General features: G+C 48.6%; 1 protein-coding gene across 1 annotated transcript in view; it reads right to left on the minus strand.

Moving 5' to 3' along the window:
* Window positions 1-12,352, minus strand: part of kti12 (KTI12 chromatin associated homolog) — a 38,899-nt gene extending 26,547 nt beyond the window's left edge. The window contains exons 1-3 of the mRNA XM_038784261.1: window positions 12,152-12,352; window positions 3,890-3,941; window positions 985-1,037 (exon numbers count right to left, since the gene is read on the minus strand). Coding sequence (XP_038640189.1) covers window positions 985-1,037; window positions 3,890-3,941; window positions 12,152-12,302 — 256 coding nt within the window. The 5' untranslated portion in view covers window positions 12,303-12,352. The remainder of the gene's footprint in view (window positions 1-984; window positions 1,038-3,889; window positions 3,942-12,151) is intronic.
* Between the last annotated feature and the right edge of the window lie 6,093 nt (window positions 12,353-18,445).

The following is an 18,445-nucleotide window of genomic DNA, read 5'->3' on the forward strand; positions in this document are numbered from 1 at the left end:
TCTCGGAGGGTCGTGTGTCATTGGAACCCTCATCCTCAAAAGGCAGTGCAAACAAAATCTTTGGATGTTTTCAAGGCAGAGCTAGATAGATTCTTGGTAAGAAAGGGGGCAAAAGGTTCTCAGGGGTAGGTAGGAATCTGGAGTAGAGGTTGCAATCATGAGGAGGAAGCAGGCTCAAGGGGCCAAATGGCCTACTCCTGCTTCCCATTTCGAATCTCAGCAACAAATCTCAGAGTTACTGAACAAAGAGATCTCGGGGTACAGATTCATAACTCTTTGAAAGTGGAGTGGCAGGTGGACAGGGTGGTGAAGGCGGCATTCAGTATGCTAGGTTTCATTGGTCAGAACATTGAATACAGTAGTTAGGACATCTTGTTGAAGTTGTACAAGGCATTAGTACGGCCACACTTGGAATATTGTGTTCAGTTCTGGTCACCCTATTATAGAAATGATATTATTAGACTAGAAAGAGTGCAGAAGAGATTTACCAGGATGCATCCAGGACTTAATGGTCTGTGTTATAAGGAGCTCCTGGGACTTTTTTCCCTGGAGCATAGGAGGCTTAGGGGCAATCTTATAGAGATCTACAAAATAATCAGGCATAGATAAGGAAGATAGTCAACATCTTTCCCCAAAGGTAGAGGAGTCTAAACCTATAGGGCAGAGGTTTAAGGTGAGAGGGGAGAGATACCAAAGGGTCCAGAGGGGAAATTTCTTCACACAGTGTCTGGAACGGGCAGTAGTAGAGGCGGGTACAGTTTTGTCTTTTAAAAAGCATTTAGATAGTTATATGGCTAAGATGTGTATCGAGGGATATGGACCAAATGTGGGCAATTGGGACTGGCTTAGTGATAGAAACTGGGCAGCATGGACACGTTGGGGCAAAGGGACTGTTTCCACACTGTAAACCTCTGACTCTAATCGTTCGTTCATGTATACATCCCTACACCAAAGAATCAGATTAATAAATTAATTCAGTCGTACCTTTGATGTAATTTAGAGAATCCATAATTACTACATCTTCCTGATTGATTTTCCTGGGGAAGAAAGACAATATGAACATACACATTTTTATGATGATCACTATTAATTGCCATATTATTCAAAATTCCACTTAAACCAGCATCAGCCTAAACACCAAGCATGAAATAGGTTTGCTCAAACTCCTTTTCTCCCCTTCCATCTCTGGCCAAATGAGCTCAAGTCATGTGCACCATGCACAGTGAGAATGGCCTCTTCATAACTCTTCACCAATGGTAATTTTTAACCTCTTCTTTCTGCCCTAGTGTTTGCAGAGAGTCAGAGCCGATAACGGGGGGAGAAATACAAACCCAATTTTAAATCGTTACTTGTCCCTTTCACTGTTCCTCTGGTTCAATTCGGGCACACAGAGGGAGAATTCAGAATGAGGGGGAAGAGAGCTAGCTGGTGGTGATTTAACCTGAGAATCACCACATCGCAGGTGGGGGGGGGGGGGGGGGGGGGGGGGGGGGGGGGGGGGGGGGGGGGGGGGTGGGGAACGGAACCGAAGTATGAGAAGGCATGGATAACCTCAGATCGTACGGGAATTGAACCCGCACTGTTGGCGTTGCCTCCGCATCACGATCCTAGCTTTCCAGCCAACTGAACTAAACCGGGCTCCCGGTTCAAGCAAGGTGAGGTATCGATTTTGCCTGACAAACAGCATTTCGTAGGGCAACTTGCTTTTTTCGAATCGAAGAGCACCTTCGCCCTATCCAACAGCAAGAGCTAAGCCTCCCAAGTTTGGTAGAACCTGTTAAAGTGTCTCTAACACACTGCATCGGACGTCACCGTCCACGAACCAAAAAAATTAAACTAACGTCCACATCACAAGGTCAAATGATTGACACTGCCACACACACAGACAGAGTAATGTTCTTTAGTTGTTAAGAGGAGACAGTTCGAAGCACCAACTACCGAGACGTTGTTCTCCATTGGTCAGATTGAATCAATCACCAAAAAGAACTATTTAACCTTTTAAGGGAATGATGGATTGCAATCAAACACCGAGCCTGGGAGGTGCATTAAATGACATCTTTGTTCTAGCGTTGTGTCTTTCTGGTTCAGATGGAGGTGGAAAAAAATACAATCGCTGATTGTTTAGGGGGTAGAGCAGGTCAGGTGATCTTGTCTGCACTAACATTTGTACTTGCAAATTTGCTTGTGGTGAATCTACAGAGGCATGAAAAGCCATGAAGTTTTAAAAAATTCTTTCATGGGAATGTACTGCCCAGCCTTTGCTGCCCATCCCCATTTGCCCTCGAACTGGGTGGCTAAGAGTCAATCACATTGCTGTGGAATCTATAGTCACACGTAGGCCAGACCGAGTTAAGGATGGCATATTTCCTTCCCTCAAGGACATTAGTTTTACAACAACTGACAATGGGTTTCATGGTCATCGTTAAGACTTTTAATTGCATTCAAACTTCACCGTCTACCATAGAACATAGAACAGTACAGCACAGAACAGGCCCCTCGGCCCTCGATGTTGTGCCGAGCAATGATCACCCTACTCAAACCCACGTATCCATCTTATACCCGTAACCCAACAACCCCCCCTTAACCTTACTTTTTAGGACACTACGGGCAATTTAGCATGGCCAATCCACCTAACCCGCACATCTTTGGACTGTGGGAGGAAACCGGAGCACACCGGAGGAAAACCCCACGCACACACAGGGAGGACGTGCAGACTCCACACAGACAGTGACCCAGCCGGGAACCGAACCTGGGACCCTGGAGCTGTGAAGCATTTATGCTAACCACCATGCTACCGTGCTGCCCCTGTAGCAGGATTTGAACCCAGGTCCCCAGAGCATGACCCTGGGTCTCTGGATTACGAGTCCAGTGACAATATCACAACGCCACCAACCAGGACAAACCTGGAAGAGGGAAAGGAAGTAAAGGAATAATTATAATCTTAGATAACCTGAAAGTTTCCTTCCCTCTCCAGGAGTAGAGCAAGAAGAACAATACTTCAAACTATATTTCACATAATAGGATCAATATATTTGGTAAATTAGTGACAGTGATCTTCAAGCGAGTAATGTGGCATTGCCTTGAAGTAAGAGACACAGATTTCACGAGGCCCTTCCCTGATTCGTATTTTATTTGGTCAATGGTGGGTGTGATGGGGAAGGGAGACAGTGGTATAGTGGTTATGTCACTGGTCAATAATCTAGGCAAAAGCTCTGGGGACATGGGCTCAAATCCCATCACAGTGGAATTTAAATTTAATAAAATCTGGAATTAAAAGCTAATCTCAATAATAAGGAAATCTGCCATCCTTAACTGTCTGGCCTACATGTGGCTCCAGACCCACAGTAACATGGTTGACTCTCGATATAATAATCTTTATTAATGTCACAAGTAGGCTTACATTCACACTGCAATGAAGTTACTGTGAAAATCCCCTAGTTGCCACATTCCGGCGCCTGTTCGGGTACACCAAGGGAGAATTCAGAATGTCCAATTCAGCTAACAAGCACGTCTTTCGGGACTTATGGGAGGAAACCGGAGCACCCGGAGGAAACCCACGCAGACACGGGGGAGAACGTGCAGACTCCGCACAGAGAGTGGCCCAAGCCGGGAATCGAACCTGGGACCCTGGCAGAGCAAGTTCGAGGGGGTCGAATGGCCTACCCGTCTCTTTGTTTTTACGTTTGCAACACTGACAAGTGGCGAAATGGCAAAGAATCAAAGAAATGGCATCCTGGCGTAGGGGCGGAGCTGTCTGTCAAATATCAAGAGCAAATACGTAAAAACACAAGCTGGATCAACATGTAGTTTTTTTTTTTAAAAAGCCGCCATTTTAAGATTAGACCATTTCTGTGCGCCAGCAGCGAAGAAACAAGGTGCAGCTAAGTACCTTTCCACTTCTGCTTTCAGTGCTCCCCGCAGTTCCTTCTCTTTCCGAGAGTCTAGAATACAAAAAGTGATCAATAACTCATGATGTTTAGTCGCTCTCCTGTCTATTTAAATTCCAGGCGAGTGCCAAGTCAAGTCAAATTATTAGGTTCTTTCAAGGGATATGCAGAACCTTTACTGAATAGAGACAAAAAAGACCATTAAGCAAGTGGTTTTAATTCCCCCCCCCCCCCCCCCAAACAACACAGTGCTTTATTCCGCACAGAAACATCCAACGTAAAAACAAGAGATTCAACAGGATAAGTGTCTGCAGCAGGAAAATAATCCCAAAATGGGATTCGGCTGAGCAATTTTTAATTTTCAAGTTCTCTCCAACTTATTTACTTTGGTGGGAAGGGTATCTAAAGTTTCGATAACCACGCTTTTGGCACCTCTTTGGGTTGTCGCGTTGACCTCGTTTCTCTGGGACGGTTCAGTGGCTACGTCCTCCTGAGAGTCTGGTGTCACCTCCCATGAATCCACATGATTACACACCATTTGTGAGTAATACAAACCGAACCACTCGAGAGCTTATTCCGGCTCTGTGGTGTCACGCGTGTCTATAGTGGCAATAAGGCACGCATGCAATGTTCAGCAATACTTCAACATTAAAGAATGTTTCGGCTTTGCCCATGAGCAGTGCCAAAGAAAAGGCATCAGATGAAAAATGGGAGAAAATTTCAAATTGTTTTCATAAATACCTTTAATTCTTAGGAAAAAAATGAAAGAGCAGCAGAAGTTGTCTTTCCCATTTCACAGGTATTTGAAAACACCTATTCTATCTCCTCTTTGCCTTCCTTGGTCCAATGAAAATAATCTCAGTACCTCTCCTCATAACTAGGTCCTCAACACTGCCGGCGCCCCAGTACATTGTACTCTCTCCAAAGATGTGCAGGTTGGGTGGACTGGCCATGGTAAATTGTCCCTTCATGTCCAAAGATGTGCAGGTTAGGCAGGGTTGCGGAAATAGGGCAGGGGAGTGGGCCTAGGTAGGGTGCTCTTTCACCGGATCAGTGCGGACTCAATGGGCCGAATGGCCTTCTTCTACACTGTTGGGTTTTTTTTTTTGTTCAGAGTATCCAATTCTTTTTTTCCCCAATTAAGGGGTAATTTAGCGTGGCCAATCCACCTACACTGCACATCTTTAGGTTGTGGAGGCGAGGCCCACGCAGACATGGGGAGAATGTGCAAACTCAGTGACCCGTGGCCGGGATCGAACCCGGGTCCTCGCCGCCGGGAGACCACCCTCACTTTAGGGGTTCTATGGATTCTCCAATATAAAATAACAGAAAATGATGAAAAAATTTAACAGTTCTGGCACCATCTGCGGAGAGAGAACCAGAGTCAATCTTTTGCGTCTGTGTAACATTGCCATATTCTCACTGTATTATGCAGCCAGAACTGCTCACAGTGGCCCAATCATTGCCTTGGCGAAATTGAAACCCTTCCTCATGTGATAATTACACTCAAGACAACTCAAGCTTGCAGCAAGGAAAAAAAAACCTCATTAAGATGCTGCAGTCTACCCACATCGCCAGTCTGCCTCAGAAACCTGGACAAGTGGGCAGCACGGTGGCGCAGTGGGTTAGCATTGCTGCCTCATGGAGCCGAGGACCCAGGTTCGATCCCGGCTCTGGGTCACTGTCTGTGTGGAGTTTGCACATTCTCCCTGTGTTTGCGTGGGTTTCGCCCCCACAACCCAAAGATGTGCAGGGTCGGTGGATTGGCCACGTGAAATTGCCCCTTAATTGGGAGAAAATGAATCAGGTATTCTAAATTTTTTTATTTTTTTAAAGAAACCTGGACAATAACTATCGGCGGGTGTTAAAAATTCCAGATACAGCCATGATCTTTATTCATCAAGGCACCAAACAGCCGAGTCTTAATTCACATGTTCTAAATACCAAAGCTGTCCAATCGCTTGGAGCAAAGTAAATATCATTTTACAACAAAGACTTGCATTCGTATAGAACTTTGCACGTCCACAATATATCGCAGAGCGTACTGCAACCAATGCAGCACTGTCATAATACAGGGAATGCAGCTGTCAATCTGGACACGGCAAACCCCCACAAACAATGATGAATGAGCGACCAGATCGCGTTTTGCGTTGGTTGAGCAAATTGCCAGGAATTGAGCAGGAACTTGCTGTCCTGCTCTTCTGCAAATACTGTTATGACCTGGGGGGGGGGGGGGGGGGGGGGGGGGGGGGGGGGGGGGGGGGGGGGGGGGGGGGGGGGGGGGGGGGGGGGGGGGTGCGGCCTCCCTTTAAAGGCTGTGTGCTCACGAGAAGCTTCCGACAACCTTCTGGGTCAGAGCGGTACTCGCTAAACCAAGGGTTGCAAACATCAAGCTAAATGGAAGAAGTCACATTCAAAGCATAAAGCGCACTTTGGTCAGACAAAAGCCTGAGTACCATTTCCAAAATAAAATCAACAGCCTGTACGGTTTTGAATTGTACTCAACTTACGGGCTGAAACAGGCACTCTTGAAGGTTTGGGACAGGGAGGGGGTGAGGGGTTTATTATTAAGTCATTCAGTTCTATTAATTTAATTCATATCCCACCAGTTGCCACGGTGGGATTTGAACCCATCTCCCCCTGAGCATTAGCCTGGGCCTCCTGACTCCCGGTATGCCACCATCTCCGTTTGTCCTATCAAATGGGCATAAAAGAGGGCAGCACGGTGGCATAGTAGTTAGCACTGCTGCCTACAGCGCTGAGGACCCGGGTTCGAATCCCGGCCCTGGGTCACTGTCCATGTGGAGTTTGCACATTCTCCCTGTGTCTGCGTGGGTTTCACTCCCACAACCCAAAGATGTGCAGGGTAGGATTGGCCTCGCTAAATTGCCCCTTAATTGGAAAAAATAATTGGGTACTCTAAATTAAACAAAAAGTGGGCATAAAAGATAGAACATGGAACAGTACAGCACAGAACAGGCCCTTCGGCCGTCGATGTTGTGCTGAGCTTTGTCCGAAACCAAGATCAAGCGATCCCACTCCCTGTCATTCTGGTGTGCTCCATGTGCCTATCCAATAACCACTTGAAAGTTCCTAAAGTGTCCGACTCCACTATCACAGCAGGCAGTCCATTCCATACCCTAACCACTCTCTGAGTAAAGAACCTACCTCGGACATCCCTCCTATATCTCCCACCCTGAACCTTATAGTTATGCCCCATTGTAACAGCTACATCCACCCGAGGAAATAATCTCTGAACGTCCACTCTATCTATCCCCCTCATCATCTTATAAACCTCTATTAAGTCACCTCTCATCCTCCTTCGCTCCAATGAGAAAAGCCCTAGATTGCTGTGATATTAGTTTGAGGAAGAGCAGTTGTCCCGGACATTATTTATTCCTCAATGAAACTAAAACAGAGTATCGCTGAAAACAGCGAAGTTTTTTTGCCTCGCGCTCGTCGAGGCACTTCGTAAGAATACCAAATGTAAAGGGGAAACAACAATTTATACTCTACGAGAAGAGATTGCTAATTGGTTGGCAACTGAATTCTGATTGGTAGAGGTGTTGCCATGGAGAATACACCAGTTGAGGGTGACTGACAGTTAACTGCCAAGCATTGTTTCAAATTAAAACCAGGCAAATTGACCCTGCTTGGTAACGGCATTGCACTGAGGAATGAGTCAGCCATTCGCTGACCCAACGTCCATGAAGGCACTGCGACCTATTGCCAAGTCGGGATGGTGGGCGATTTGGATGACATGGGTGTTTTTTACTGCCCCTGGGTTGAGTGTGGGTGGATGGATGGGGAAAGTAACAAAAAAGCTACCTCCTAGAATCTGGAATAGTGAAGTTCCTGTACAGAGGAGTCAAAAGCCCCCCCAAGTTATAGGCTTGAACCTGGGGTTAAGCTCGTAAACCGTGTCCAAAAAAATCCTCATCTTCACGCGAATTATTCCAGCTCTACTTCCTCAAGTGGCTCACGCCGAGGAGGGCTGTAAACCACCTGAAGTCTCTCATTATCCTCATACCCAATTCTAAACACGCACCATTCTCTCAAAGGCATTTGCTTCAAGCTGCGAGGGACTGCTGTCAAAGCTGCAGCTCCAACTCCCATCAAACTTCCCAACTCCCCAGTGTCAAGCCCACAACAACTTTTCACTTCACACGTTTTAGCCTGGCGAACGATAGAGTTCAAATCTATAAATCAAAGGCTGGCAGCTTCATCCTCTCCGCTGCACTTGCCTACCAGCCTCCTCGGGTGTCAGCGGTGGCTCGGCAGGCCACACTTTCAGCCCGGAGTCAAAAAGGCTGTGGGTTCAACATCCCAGCTCCACAGACTCGCTCACGGATCTTGGCTGACACGCCATACAGGTGCCACCTTTTGGAACCCGTTCTAAAGAGGTCCCCGCTGCTCTCTCAGCTCAAAAAGTTTCACAATGCTATTTTCACAGAATAATAAGGTGCAGAAGAGGCCCTTCAGCCCATCGAGTCTGTACTGATGCATGAAAAAACACCTGACCTGCCTATCTAATCCCATTTGTCAGCACTTGGCCCATAGCCTCGAATGTTAGGACATGCCAAGTGCTGATCCAGGTAGTTTTTAAAGGATGTGAGGCAGCCTGCCTCCACCACCCTCCCAGGCAGTGCATTCAGTACCGTCATCACCATCTGGGTAAAAAGGATTTTCCTCACATTCCCCCTAAACCTCCTGCTCCCGACCTTGACCTTGTGTCCCCTTGTGACTGTCCCTTCAACTAAGGGGAACAGCTGCCCCTCAATCTTGTACACCTCAATCAGGTCGCCCCCTCAAGTCTTCTTTGCTCCAACGAAAACAACCCAAGCCTATCCAACCTCTCTTCAGAACTGAAATGTTCCTACAACCTTTCCGAAATAGTGGGACCACATTACCAGTCCTCTGGCACCTTACCCGAGCCCAAAGAGGAATTACAATTTGGGTCAATCTCCTCCCTCGCCTTCCACAGCAGCCTGGGACTCAATCCATCTGGACCTGGAGATTTGTCCACTTTGAAGCCTGACAACACCTCCATACCTTGTCACTCCCTATGACAATTTGCTCAAGAATAAAAGAATAGGGAAATTTTCTGCGATGTCCTGACCAATATTTATCCGCAACCAGCATCACTTGAGCCGAGTATCTGGTCATTATCACATCGCTGTTTGTGGAATCTTGCTGTGCGCAAATTGGATGGTGGATCCTGTCGGATGGTTCCCAGGGCAGATTGTCAGAGTCATTTGGCGGAGTGCCTCATTGTGAGAACTTTCAAACAAGCAGCAAGGCTTAGGTTGTCTGGTGGTGAGCAGATCGTCCCGGTCAGATCCTCCCCGCGTGTCCAGAGTCTACTGGAATGCGCCTTGCAAAGCAGGTCTGGAAAGAGGTGCAGTGGTGTTTCTGTTGAGGTTCACCCCGAGCAGCTCCGTGACACAGGACGCTGTGCCCTGCAGGCCGTTACCAGGGGCGCACACCGAGATAAACATTAACTACAGCCGGAGGACCATCAACCAGGTGAAAGACACTCTTTGATCTGCCCAAAACCTGTTAGCCTTCCAGTGCAAAGAGCTGTCAAAGGGTTCTTGGGAGGAGAGGGTTAAAATAAGAGAAGTCAAGTAAAATGTGCATATATTCTGTGGAGATTAGAGGATGAGAGAGGAGCCGATTAAAACGTATAGAATTTTGAGGATGTTTGACAACTTTAGATGTGGTTTCTTGCTGGCTGGAGACTCTATAACAGGAGGACACAGTCTCAGGAGAATGTGTCAGCGAGTTAGGACTGAGACACCCTGCTCGGCTCAGAATTATTTCTTGTGCGTCTCGGCCACTACTTATTCCTAGACATCATCGCCAAGTCTCATCTGTTTTCCTCAAAGACACTCCAGTCAGGCAAAGGCTAGGACTCCACTGCCCAGCCTATGTAAGCATTCAACATTATCTCCAACACTGCGCCCCCCCAAAACCCCGGCCCCCACCAAACCATCAACTCTCCCTATCCTCTCCCCTGACCATATCCCCCTCATCTCCCCTCCAAACTGCCCCTCCTGCCCAACCCCCTCAACGCCTCCCCCAAATCCCAGCCCATCTCCTCAATCCTTTTCGCAACCTCTTCCACATCCCAACCCCCCCTCCCCAACCCGGTCCACCTCAACCCCCTCACCCAGCCCAACCCCCTCACAAACCCAACCCCCCTCCCCAACCCGCTCCAATACCCAAACCCCTCCCCAACCCCTCCCTCACCAACCCGCTCCAATACCCTCACCCCCCCCTCCCCAACCCGCTCCAATACCCCAACCCCCTCACCCACCCCAACCCCAACACCCTCACCCACCCCAACCCCCTTCCCAACCCACTCCAATACCCCTCCCCCACCTCAACCCCCTCACCCAGCCCAACCCCCTCAACGCCTCACCCAATCCCAACCCCTCTCCACTATCCTTTTCGCAACCTCTTCCACATCCCAACCCAACCTCCCCAACCCGCTCCAATACCCCAAACCCCTCCCTCACCCCCAACCCCTCACCAACCAGCTCCAATACCCCAATCCGCTCCAATACCCCAACCCCCTCCCCAACACCCCCACCCACCCCAACCCCCTTCCCAACCCGCTCCAATACCCCTCCCCCACCTCAACCCCCTCACCCAGCCCAACCCCCTCACAAACCCAACCCCCTCCCCCCACCCCGCTCCAATACCCCAATCCCCTCACCCCCTTCCCAACCCCCTCACCCACCCCAACCCGCTCCAATACCCCTCCCCCACCTCAACCCCCTCACAAACCCAACCCCCTCCCCCCACCCCACTCCAATACCCCAATCCCCTCACCCACCCCGCTCCGCTCCAATACCCCAATCCCCTCACCCACCCCGCTCCAATACCCCAATCCCCTCCCCCTTCCCAACCCCCTCACCCACCCCAACCCGCTCCAATACCCCTCCCCACCTCAACCCCCTCACCCAGCCCAACCCCCTCACAAACCCTCTCACCCCCCCCTTCCCCACCCTCTCACCCCCCCCCTTCCCCACCCTCTCACCCCCCCCCCCTTCCCCATCCTCTCACCCCCCCCCCCCCTTCCCCACCCTCTCACCCTCCCCCCCCCTTCACCCTCTCACCCCCCCTTCCCCCTCTCACCCCCCCCCTTCACCCTCTCACCCCCCCCCCTTCACCCTCTCACCCCCCCCTTCCCCACCCCCCCCTCCCCACCCTCTCACCCCCCCCTTCCCCACCCCCCCCCCCTTCCCCACCCCCCCCACCCTTCCCCACCCCCCCACCCTTCCCCACCCCCCTTCCCCCTCCTTCCCCACCCTCTCACCCCCCCCCTTCCCCACCCTCTCACCCCCCCCCTTCCCCACCCTCTCACCCCCCCCCCTTCCCCACCCACCCTCTCACCCCCCCCCTTCCCCACCCACCCTCTCACCCCCCCCCCTTCCCCACCCTCTCACCCCCCCCCCCCCTTCCCCACCCTCTCACCCCCCCCTTCCCCACCCTCTCACCCCCCCCCTTCCCCACCCTCTCACCCCCCCTTCCCCACCCTCTCACCCCCCCCTTCCCCACCCTCTCACCCCCCCCGTTCCCCTCCCTCTCACCCCCCCCCCCTTCCCCTCCCTCTCACCCCCTCTTCCCCTCCCTCTCACCCCCTCTTCCCCTCCCTCTCACCCCCCCCTTCCCACCCTCTCACCCCCCCCCTTCCCCACCCTCTCACCCCCCCTTCCCCACCCACCCTCTCACCCCCCCCCCCTTCCCCACCCACCCTCTCACCCCCCCTTCCCCACCCTCTCACCCCCCCTTCCCCACCCTCTCACCCCCCCCCCCTTCCCCACCCTCTCACCCCCCCCCTTCCCCACCCTCTCACCCCCCCCCCTTCCCCACCCTCTCACCCCCCCCCCCTTCCCCACCCTCTGCACCCCCCCCCCTCTCCCCACCCTCTCACCCCCCCCCCTTCCCCCCCCTCTCACCCCCCCCCCTTCCCCACCCTCTCCCCCCCCCCTTCCCCACCCTCTCACCCCCCCCTTCCCCACCCTCTCACCCCCCCCCCCTTCCCCACCCTCTCACCCCCCCCCCTTCCCCACCCTCTCACCCCCCCCCCTTCCCCACCCTCTCACCCCCCCCCTTCCCCACCCTCTCACCCCCCCTTCCCCACCCACCCTCTCACCCCCCCTTCCCCACCCACCCTCTCACCCCCCCCTTCCCCACCCCCCCTTCCCCACCCACCCTCTCACCCAGCCCAACCCCCTCCAATACCCCCCCCTTACCGGAATACACCCGGTTTCTCTCCGCCCCCGGGCTCTGCTCTCCCACCGCCGCCACTTTCCGCTGCAGCTTCTCCCGGACAAACCGGCCCAGCTCGGCCGCCCGGCGGCTCTTGCCGCTGCAGGGGAAGCCGCACACGATGACCAGCGGCATCGGGGCGGCGGGGACTCGGGGCCGGGGATCCGGGGCCTGCTCCTTAAAGGCGCTTACCTTTTCCTGTCGGCTCATTAAAGGGGAGGTGCGGCGGCTCACAGCAGCGCCCTCAGGTGGTCCGGCTCCGCTACTGCAGCTCCGGATGGTCCTCTACTGCCCACCTCAAGCCAAGACGACAGAACTGGGGGCTCTTCACATCAGTGCAAATAAAAAAAAACATAACAGACAGGTCACTATCTCAAGTTTATATCTTGTTTTATTAAGAAGTCTTACAGCACCAGGTTAAAGTCCAACAGGTTTGTTTCAAACACGAGCTTTCGGAGCACTGCTCCTTAGGTGAAAAGTGATTCTCCTGAGGAAGGAGCAGTGCTCCGAAAGCTCGTGTTTGAAACAAACCTGTTGGACTTTAACCTGGTGCTGTAAGACTTCTTACTGTGCTCACCCCAGTCCAACGCCGGCATCTCCACATTCCTGTTTTATTAAACCAGTGGCTTCAGAAATTGCTGACAAAAGAGGCATAAATATGCAAAAAAGAGCACCCTACAAGGCCCACTCCCTACCTAACCTTTTTTGGACACTAAGGGACACATTAGTAAGGTGAATCCACCTGCACATCTTTGGACTGTGGGAGGAAACCAGACAGCCCGGAGGAAACCCATGCAGACACGGGAGATATACAAATTCCACACGGTCACCCAAGGTCAGAACTGAACCCAGGGAACAGCACGGTGGCGCAGTGAGTTAGCCCTGCTGCCTCACAGCGCCGAGGTCCCAGGTTCGATCCCGGCTCTGGGTCACTGTCCGTGAGGAGTTTGCACATTATCCCCGTGTTTGCGTGGGTTTCGCCCCCACAACCCAAAGATGTGCAGCGTAGGTGGATTGGCCATGCTAAATTGCCCCTTAATTGGAAAAAAATAATTGGGTACACTAAATTTATTTTTAAAAATTGAACCCAGGTCCCTGGTGCTGTGATGTAGCAGCGCTAGCCACTGTGCCACCATGCCTCCCATGTCACACAAAGGCCCGACCAGGTAAGGGCGGCAGATTACACTCCCGAAATCACAGGTGGGTTTTTATTTCATGAATTGAATTCTTTAAATTCCACCAGCTGCCCATGTCCCCAGAGAATTGGCTGAATCTGTGGGTTACTAGTCCAGCTGTAATAGTACCACACTCCCATTTCCCTCAACTGCATTATGTCATGTGAGATTACCTTTAAGAAATGGGTGTTTATAAATGAGTGTGCATATAAATATCTGTAGTGAGAGTACCTTTAAGAAATGGGTCTTTACTACTGCAGTGATGTCAGAGTGTGGGTGGAGCTGAGCTGTCTGTCAGCTTTTTACTTTCATTTTAGGCTGTTAGCTGCAGTGTGTGCTTTAGTTTAGTTTTCAGTGTTGGAGCTGAAGCCAGACAGAGCAGGTGTACTGTTGATCTCTCTGCCATGAAAAGATTATCTCTTGATCATTTGGTGAAATCGGAATTATAAATATTCTCAGTAGTGAATGTCAACCTAATGTGCTTCTGTTAAAATGTGTTTCTTAAGTCTTCTGGATGTTAAAAGGACACCTTACAGATTATTTAGTGTTGTATTCTTTGGGGGTTGTATTTGAATTAATGGCTGCTAAGATGTTCACTGTTTGTTTTAAAAAGTTAACTTGAATTCATAGAATAAACATTGTTTTGCTTAAAAAAATACTTTTCTATTTCTGCTGTACCACACCTTAGAGTGGGCCGTGTGCTCCCCATACCACAATCTTGTAAAAGTTGTGGGTCAGGTGAACTCCATGAAACACTTTGGAGTTCTCTAAACCCTGGCCCATAACAAATTGGGGGCTCGTCCGGGATAAAGTTTATCTATTGGATTGGCTTAGTGAATGTAAAGACAGTGAGGGCTGACATATTGTGGTTGCTTATCAGGTGTGGTGTTTTAGTTTAAGTGGGGAGTGTGTTGTGGACAATGGCTCTTTCAGAGGCTCTGAAGTTTTTGGGGGTGGAGACGGTCACACGCAGTACCTTAAGGACAGAGACTAAAAGCAGACTGTTAGATTTGGCAAAAACATTGCAGTTAACATTACCTGACAAAATGCGAAAAGGTGAGGTAATTATGGCTAAGCATTTAAAGTTGCCTGAGATAGAGTCTGACTCATTGGAAATGGCAGAAATTCAGTTACAACTGAAACAAATGGAACATGGGAAAGAATTAAAGCGGCTTGAATACGAAAGAGAGAGAGAGGGGAAAAAGAAAGAGAAAGGGATATACAGATCAGGGAAAAAGATATAGAGAGAGAGTTTGAACTTCAGAAAATGGCCATGAAACATGACACTCAGTTAAAATTGGCAGGCGTAAATGGAAACGTACAGTTGGATGATAGTGATTAAGATAGTGCGAAAGAGCATCAGAGTTGAAGACTTGGTGGGGATCTATTTAAATATGTCCAAGCATACAGGGGCTGGTTTAGCTCACTGCGCTAAATTGCTGGCTTTTAAAGCAAGCCAGCAGCATGGTTCAATTCCCGTACCTGCCTCCCCGGACAGGCGCCGGAATGTGGCGACTAGGGGCTTTTCACAGTAACTTCATTGAAGCCTACTCGTGACAATAAGCGATTTTCATTTTCATTCATTTCATTTCCTTGCCAAGGTTTGACGAGAAGGAAGTGGAAGCCTTTTTCATTTCATTTGAGAAGGTAGCTAAACAAATGAAATGGCCACAGGACATGTGGCTAGTGAAGTGAAGTGTTTGCAATACTACCGGAGGAGGTCTCTGGGACGTATGAGGAGGTGAAAAAAATCCATTTTAGGTGCATATGAACTAGTGCCTGAAGCCTACAGCCAAAGGTTTAGAAATTTAAGGAAAGAATTTGGTCAAACTTACATGGAGTTTGAAAGGATCAAACATTAATTTTGATAGGTGGATAAGGGCTTTGAAAATAGGCCAAATGTATGAAGCTCTCAGAGAAATTATGCTTTTGGAGGAGTTTAAAAGTTCAATTCCTGATGTTGTGAGAACTTATGTGGAAGAGCAGAGGTTAAAACTGTGAGATTAGCAGCAGAAATGGCAGATGATTATGAATTAGTTCATAAATCAAAGCTTGGTTTCCGACATCAGTTTCAGCCTGTGAGGGATAGAAATTGGGGACATGAGAAATACTCAAGTGGTAAAGGTAAAGGTGATCTGATGGGTGACAATAAAGAGAGTGTACCTCAGATTAAAAAAGAAATCCAGGAGGATGGAAGAGACATGAAAAGTTTCAAATGTTTTCACTGTAATAAACTAGGCCATGTAAAGTCACAGTGTTGGTGGTTGAATAAAAGCACTGGGAAGGCTGATGTGGTAAAACAGGATAAGACAGTGGGGTTTGTTAAAGTGGTAAAGGAAAGCCCAAGTGAAGCGAAGGAGGTGCAAAAGATTGTACAGCCTGATCAAGAGGTGATTGATAAGAAGGTGTCAGATCTCTTTTAAAAATGTACTTGTGTGGCTAAAGTTTGCTCATGTGTATCAAGAGGAGCAGGTAAAGAAGTCACAATTTTAAGAGATACGGGAGCTAGTCAATCTTTAATGGTAAGAGATGAGGAGTTATGTAGTTTGGGAAGAATGTTGCCAGAAAAGGTGGTAATATGTGGAATTCAGGGTGAGAGGAGTAGCGTTCCATTATATAAGGTAAGGTTGGAAAATCCAGTGAAGAGTGGTGAAGTGGTAGTAGGAGTAATAGAGAAACTATCTTGTCCAGGAATACAGTTTATCTTGGGTAATGATATAGCTGGATCGCAGGTGGGAGTGATGCCTACTGTGGCTGATAAGCCAGTGGAAAATCAGACAACTGAAGTGTTGAAGGACAAATATCCTGGGATGTTTCCGGATTGTGTAGTGACAAGGTCGCAAAGTCATAGGTTAAGACAAGAGGAAAAATCAAAGAGTGAAGATGACGTTGAAATGCAATTATCAGAAACGATTTTTGATCAGATGGTTGAAAAAGAACAAGAACAGGTGGAGGATGAGGCAGATATTTTTAGTTCAGGAAAATTGGTGGAGTTACAACAGAAAGATGTAGAAATAAAACGGATATATACGGAAGAGAAATCTGAGTGTATACCAGAGTGTTATTACCGTAAAAGTGATGTCTTGATGAGAAAATGGGGATCTGTACATCTGCAGGCGGATGAAAAGTGGGCAGAAGTTCATCAAGTAGTATTGCCGGTAGGGTATAGAAAGGAGGTGTTGCGAGTTGCACATGAGGTACCAGTGGGAGGTCATTTAGGAATAAGGAAAACTCAAGCTAAAATCCAGAAACATTTTTAGTGGCCTGGACTACATAAAGATGTAGTTAAATTTTGTCAATCATGTCACACATGTCAAGTGATAGGGAAACCTCAAGCAGTAATAAAACCAGCACCCTTAATACCAATTACATAGAACAGTACAGCACCAAACAGGCCCTTCGGCCCTCGATGTTGTGCCGAGCCATGATCACCCTACTCAAACCCACGTATCCACCCTATACCCGTAACCCAACAACCCCCCCCCCCCCCCCCAACCTTACTTTTTAGGACACTATGGGCAATTTAGCATGGCCAATCCACCTAACCCGCACATCTTTGGACTGTGGGAGGAAACCGGAGCACCCGGAGGAAACCCACGCACACACGGGGAGGACGTGCAGACTCCGCACAGACAGTGACCCAGCCGGGAATCGAACCTGGGACTCTGGAGCTGTGAAGCATTTATGCTAACCACCATGCTACCGTGCTGCCCGCACCATGCTACCGTGCTGCAAATTCTAGCATTTGAGGAACCTTTTACAAGGGTCCTAATTGATTGCGTAGGGCCGCTTCCTAAAAGTGGGAATCAATATCTTTTGACTATAATGGATGTGTCTACTAGGTTTCCAGAGGCCATTCCAGTATGTAATATTACAGCTAAAAAGATTGTGGAGGAGTTACTTAAATTCTTTACTAGATATGGACTATCCACAGAAATACAATTGGATCAAGTATCAAATTCTACCTCGAGGTTATTCAAATAAGTTATGGATAGCTTAGGAATAAAACAATTTAAATCAACTGCATACCATCCAGAATCGCAGGGAACGTTAGAAAGGTGGCATCAGACATTAAAGACAATGTTGAGGGCTTATTGTCATGATTATCCAGAGGATTGGGATAAAGGGATTCCATTCGTACTGTTTGCAATTAGGGATGCACCTAATGAGTCAACCAAATTCAGTCCTTTTGAACTAATTTTTGGTCATGTGGTAAGAGGACCACTTAAATTGATCAAAGAAATATTGGAGATGAGAAATCAGAAATTACACTATTAGATTACGTGTCAAATTTTAGGAATGATTAAATAGAGCAGGTGAATTGGCTAGACAACATTTGAAAGTTGCACAAAATGTGATGAAACGGGTAGCGGACAAGAAATCCAAAGTTCGTAGTTTTGTCAGTGGAGATAAAGATTTAGTATTGTTACCAGTGGTAGGTGAACCTTTAAAAGCTAGGTTTTGTGGACATTATCGGATTGAAAGGAAATTAAGTGAGGTGAATTATGTGGTGAAAACACCAGACAAGGAAAACTCACCGAGTGTGTCATGTGAATATGCTTAAAAACTACTTTGAAAGGGAAGGAGAGAAAAAGGAGGAGGTTTTAATGATTCTAACTCAAAGTGACGAACCAAATCCAGATGACTGTGAATTTGACATACCTCAAATTAAATTGGAAAACGAGGATGTTCTTAAAAAATTGGGTTAAATTGTTGACTTACCTTCCAGAGGAAAAACAAACTGACCTGAAAGAGTTATTGCTATCACATGGGCAAGTTTGTAGAGATAAATTGGGAAGCACTAAAATGGCTATACATGATGTAGATGTGGGAAATGCTGTTCCAATCAAACAACATCAGATAGACTTAACCCTTTAAAATTGGCACAGGTTAACAAAGAGGTTGAGGATATGCTAAAAAATGGCATAATTGAAGTGGGTTGCAGCCAATGGAGCTCACCCGGAGGAAACCCACGCACACACGGGGAGGACGTGCAGACCCCGCACAGACATGTTTGAAGATTAGATAACCTTCATTAAATGTTTCGCCGGCTGGTCAATAGGGTTTCCCATTGTGGGGCAGCCCCATGCCATCGTAAAAACT

Source organism: Scyliorhinus canicula, chromosome 24 (assembly GCF_902713615.1).
Source record: "Scyliorhinus canicula chromosome 24, sScyCan1.1, whole genome shotgun sequence".
Classification (NCBI taxonomy): Eukaryota; Metazoa; Chordata; class Chondrichthyes; order Carcharhiniformes; family Scyliorhinidae; genus Scyliorhinus; species Scyliorhinus canicula.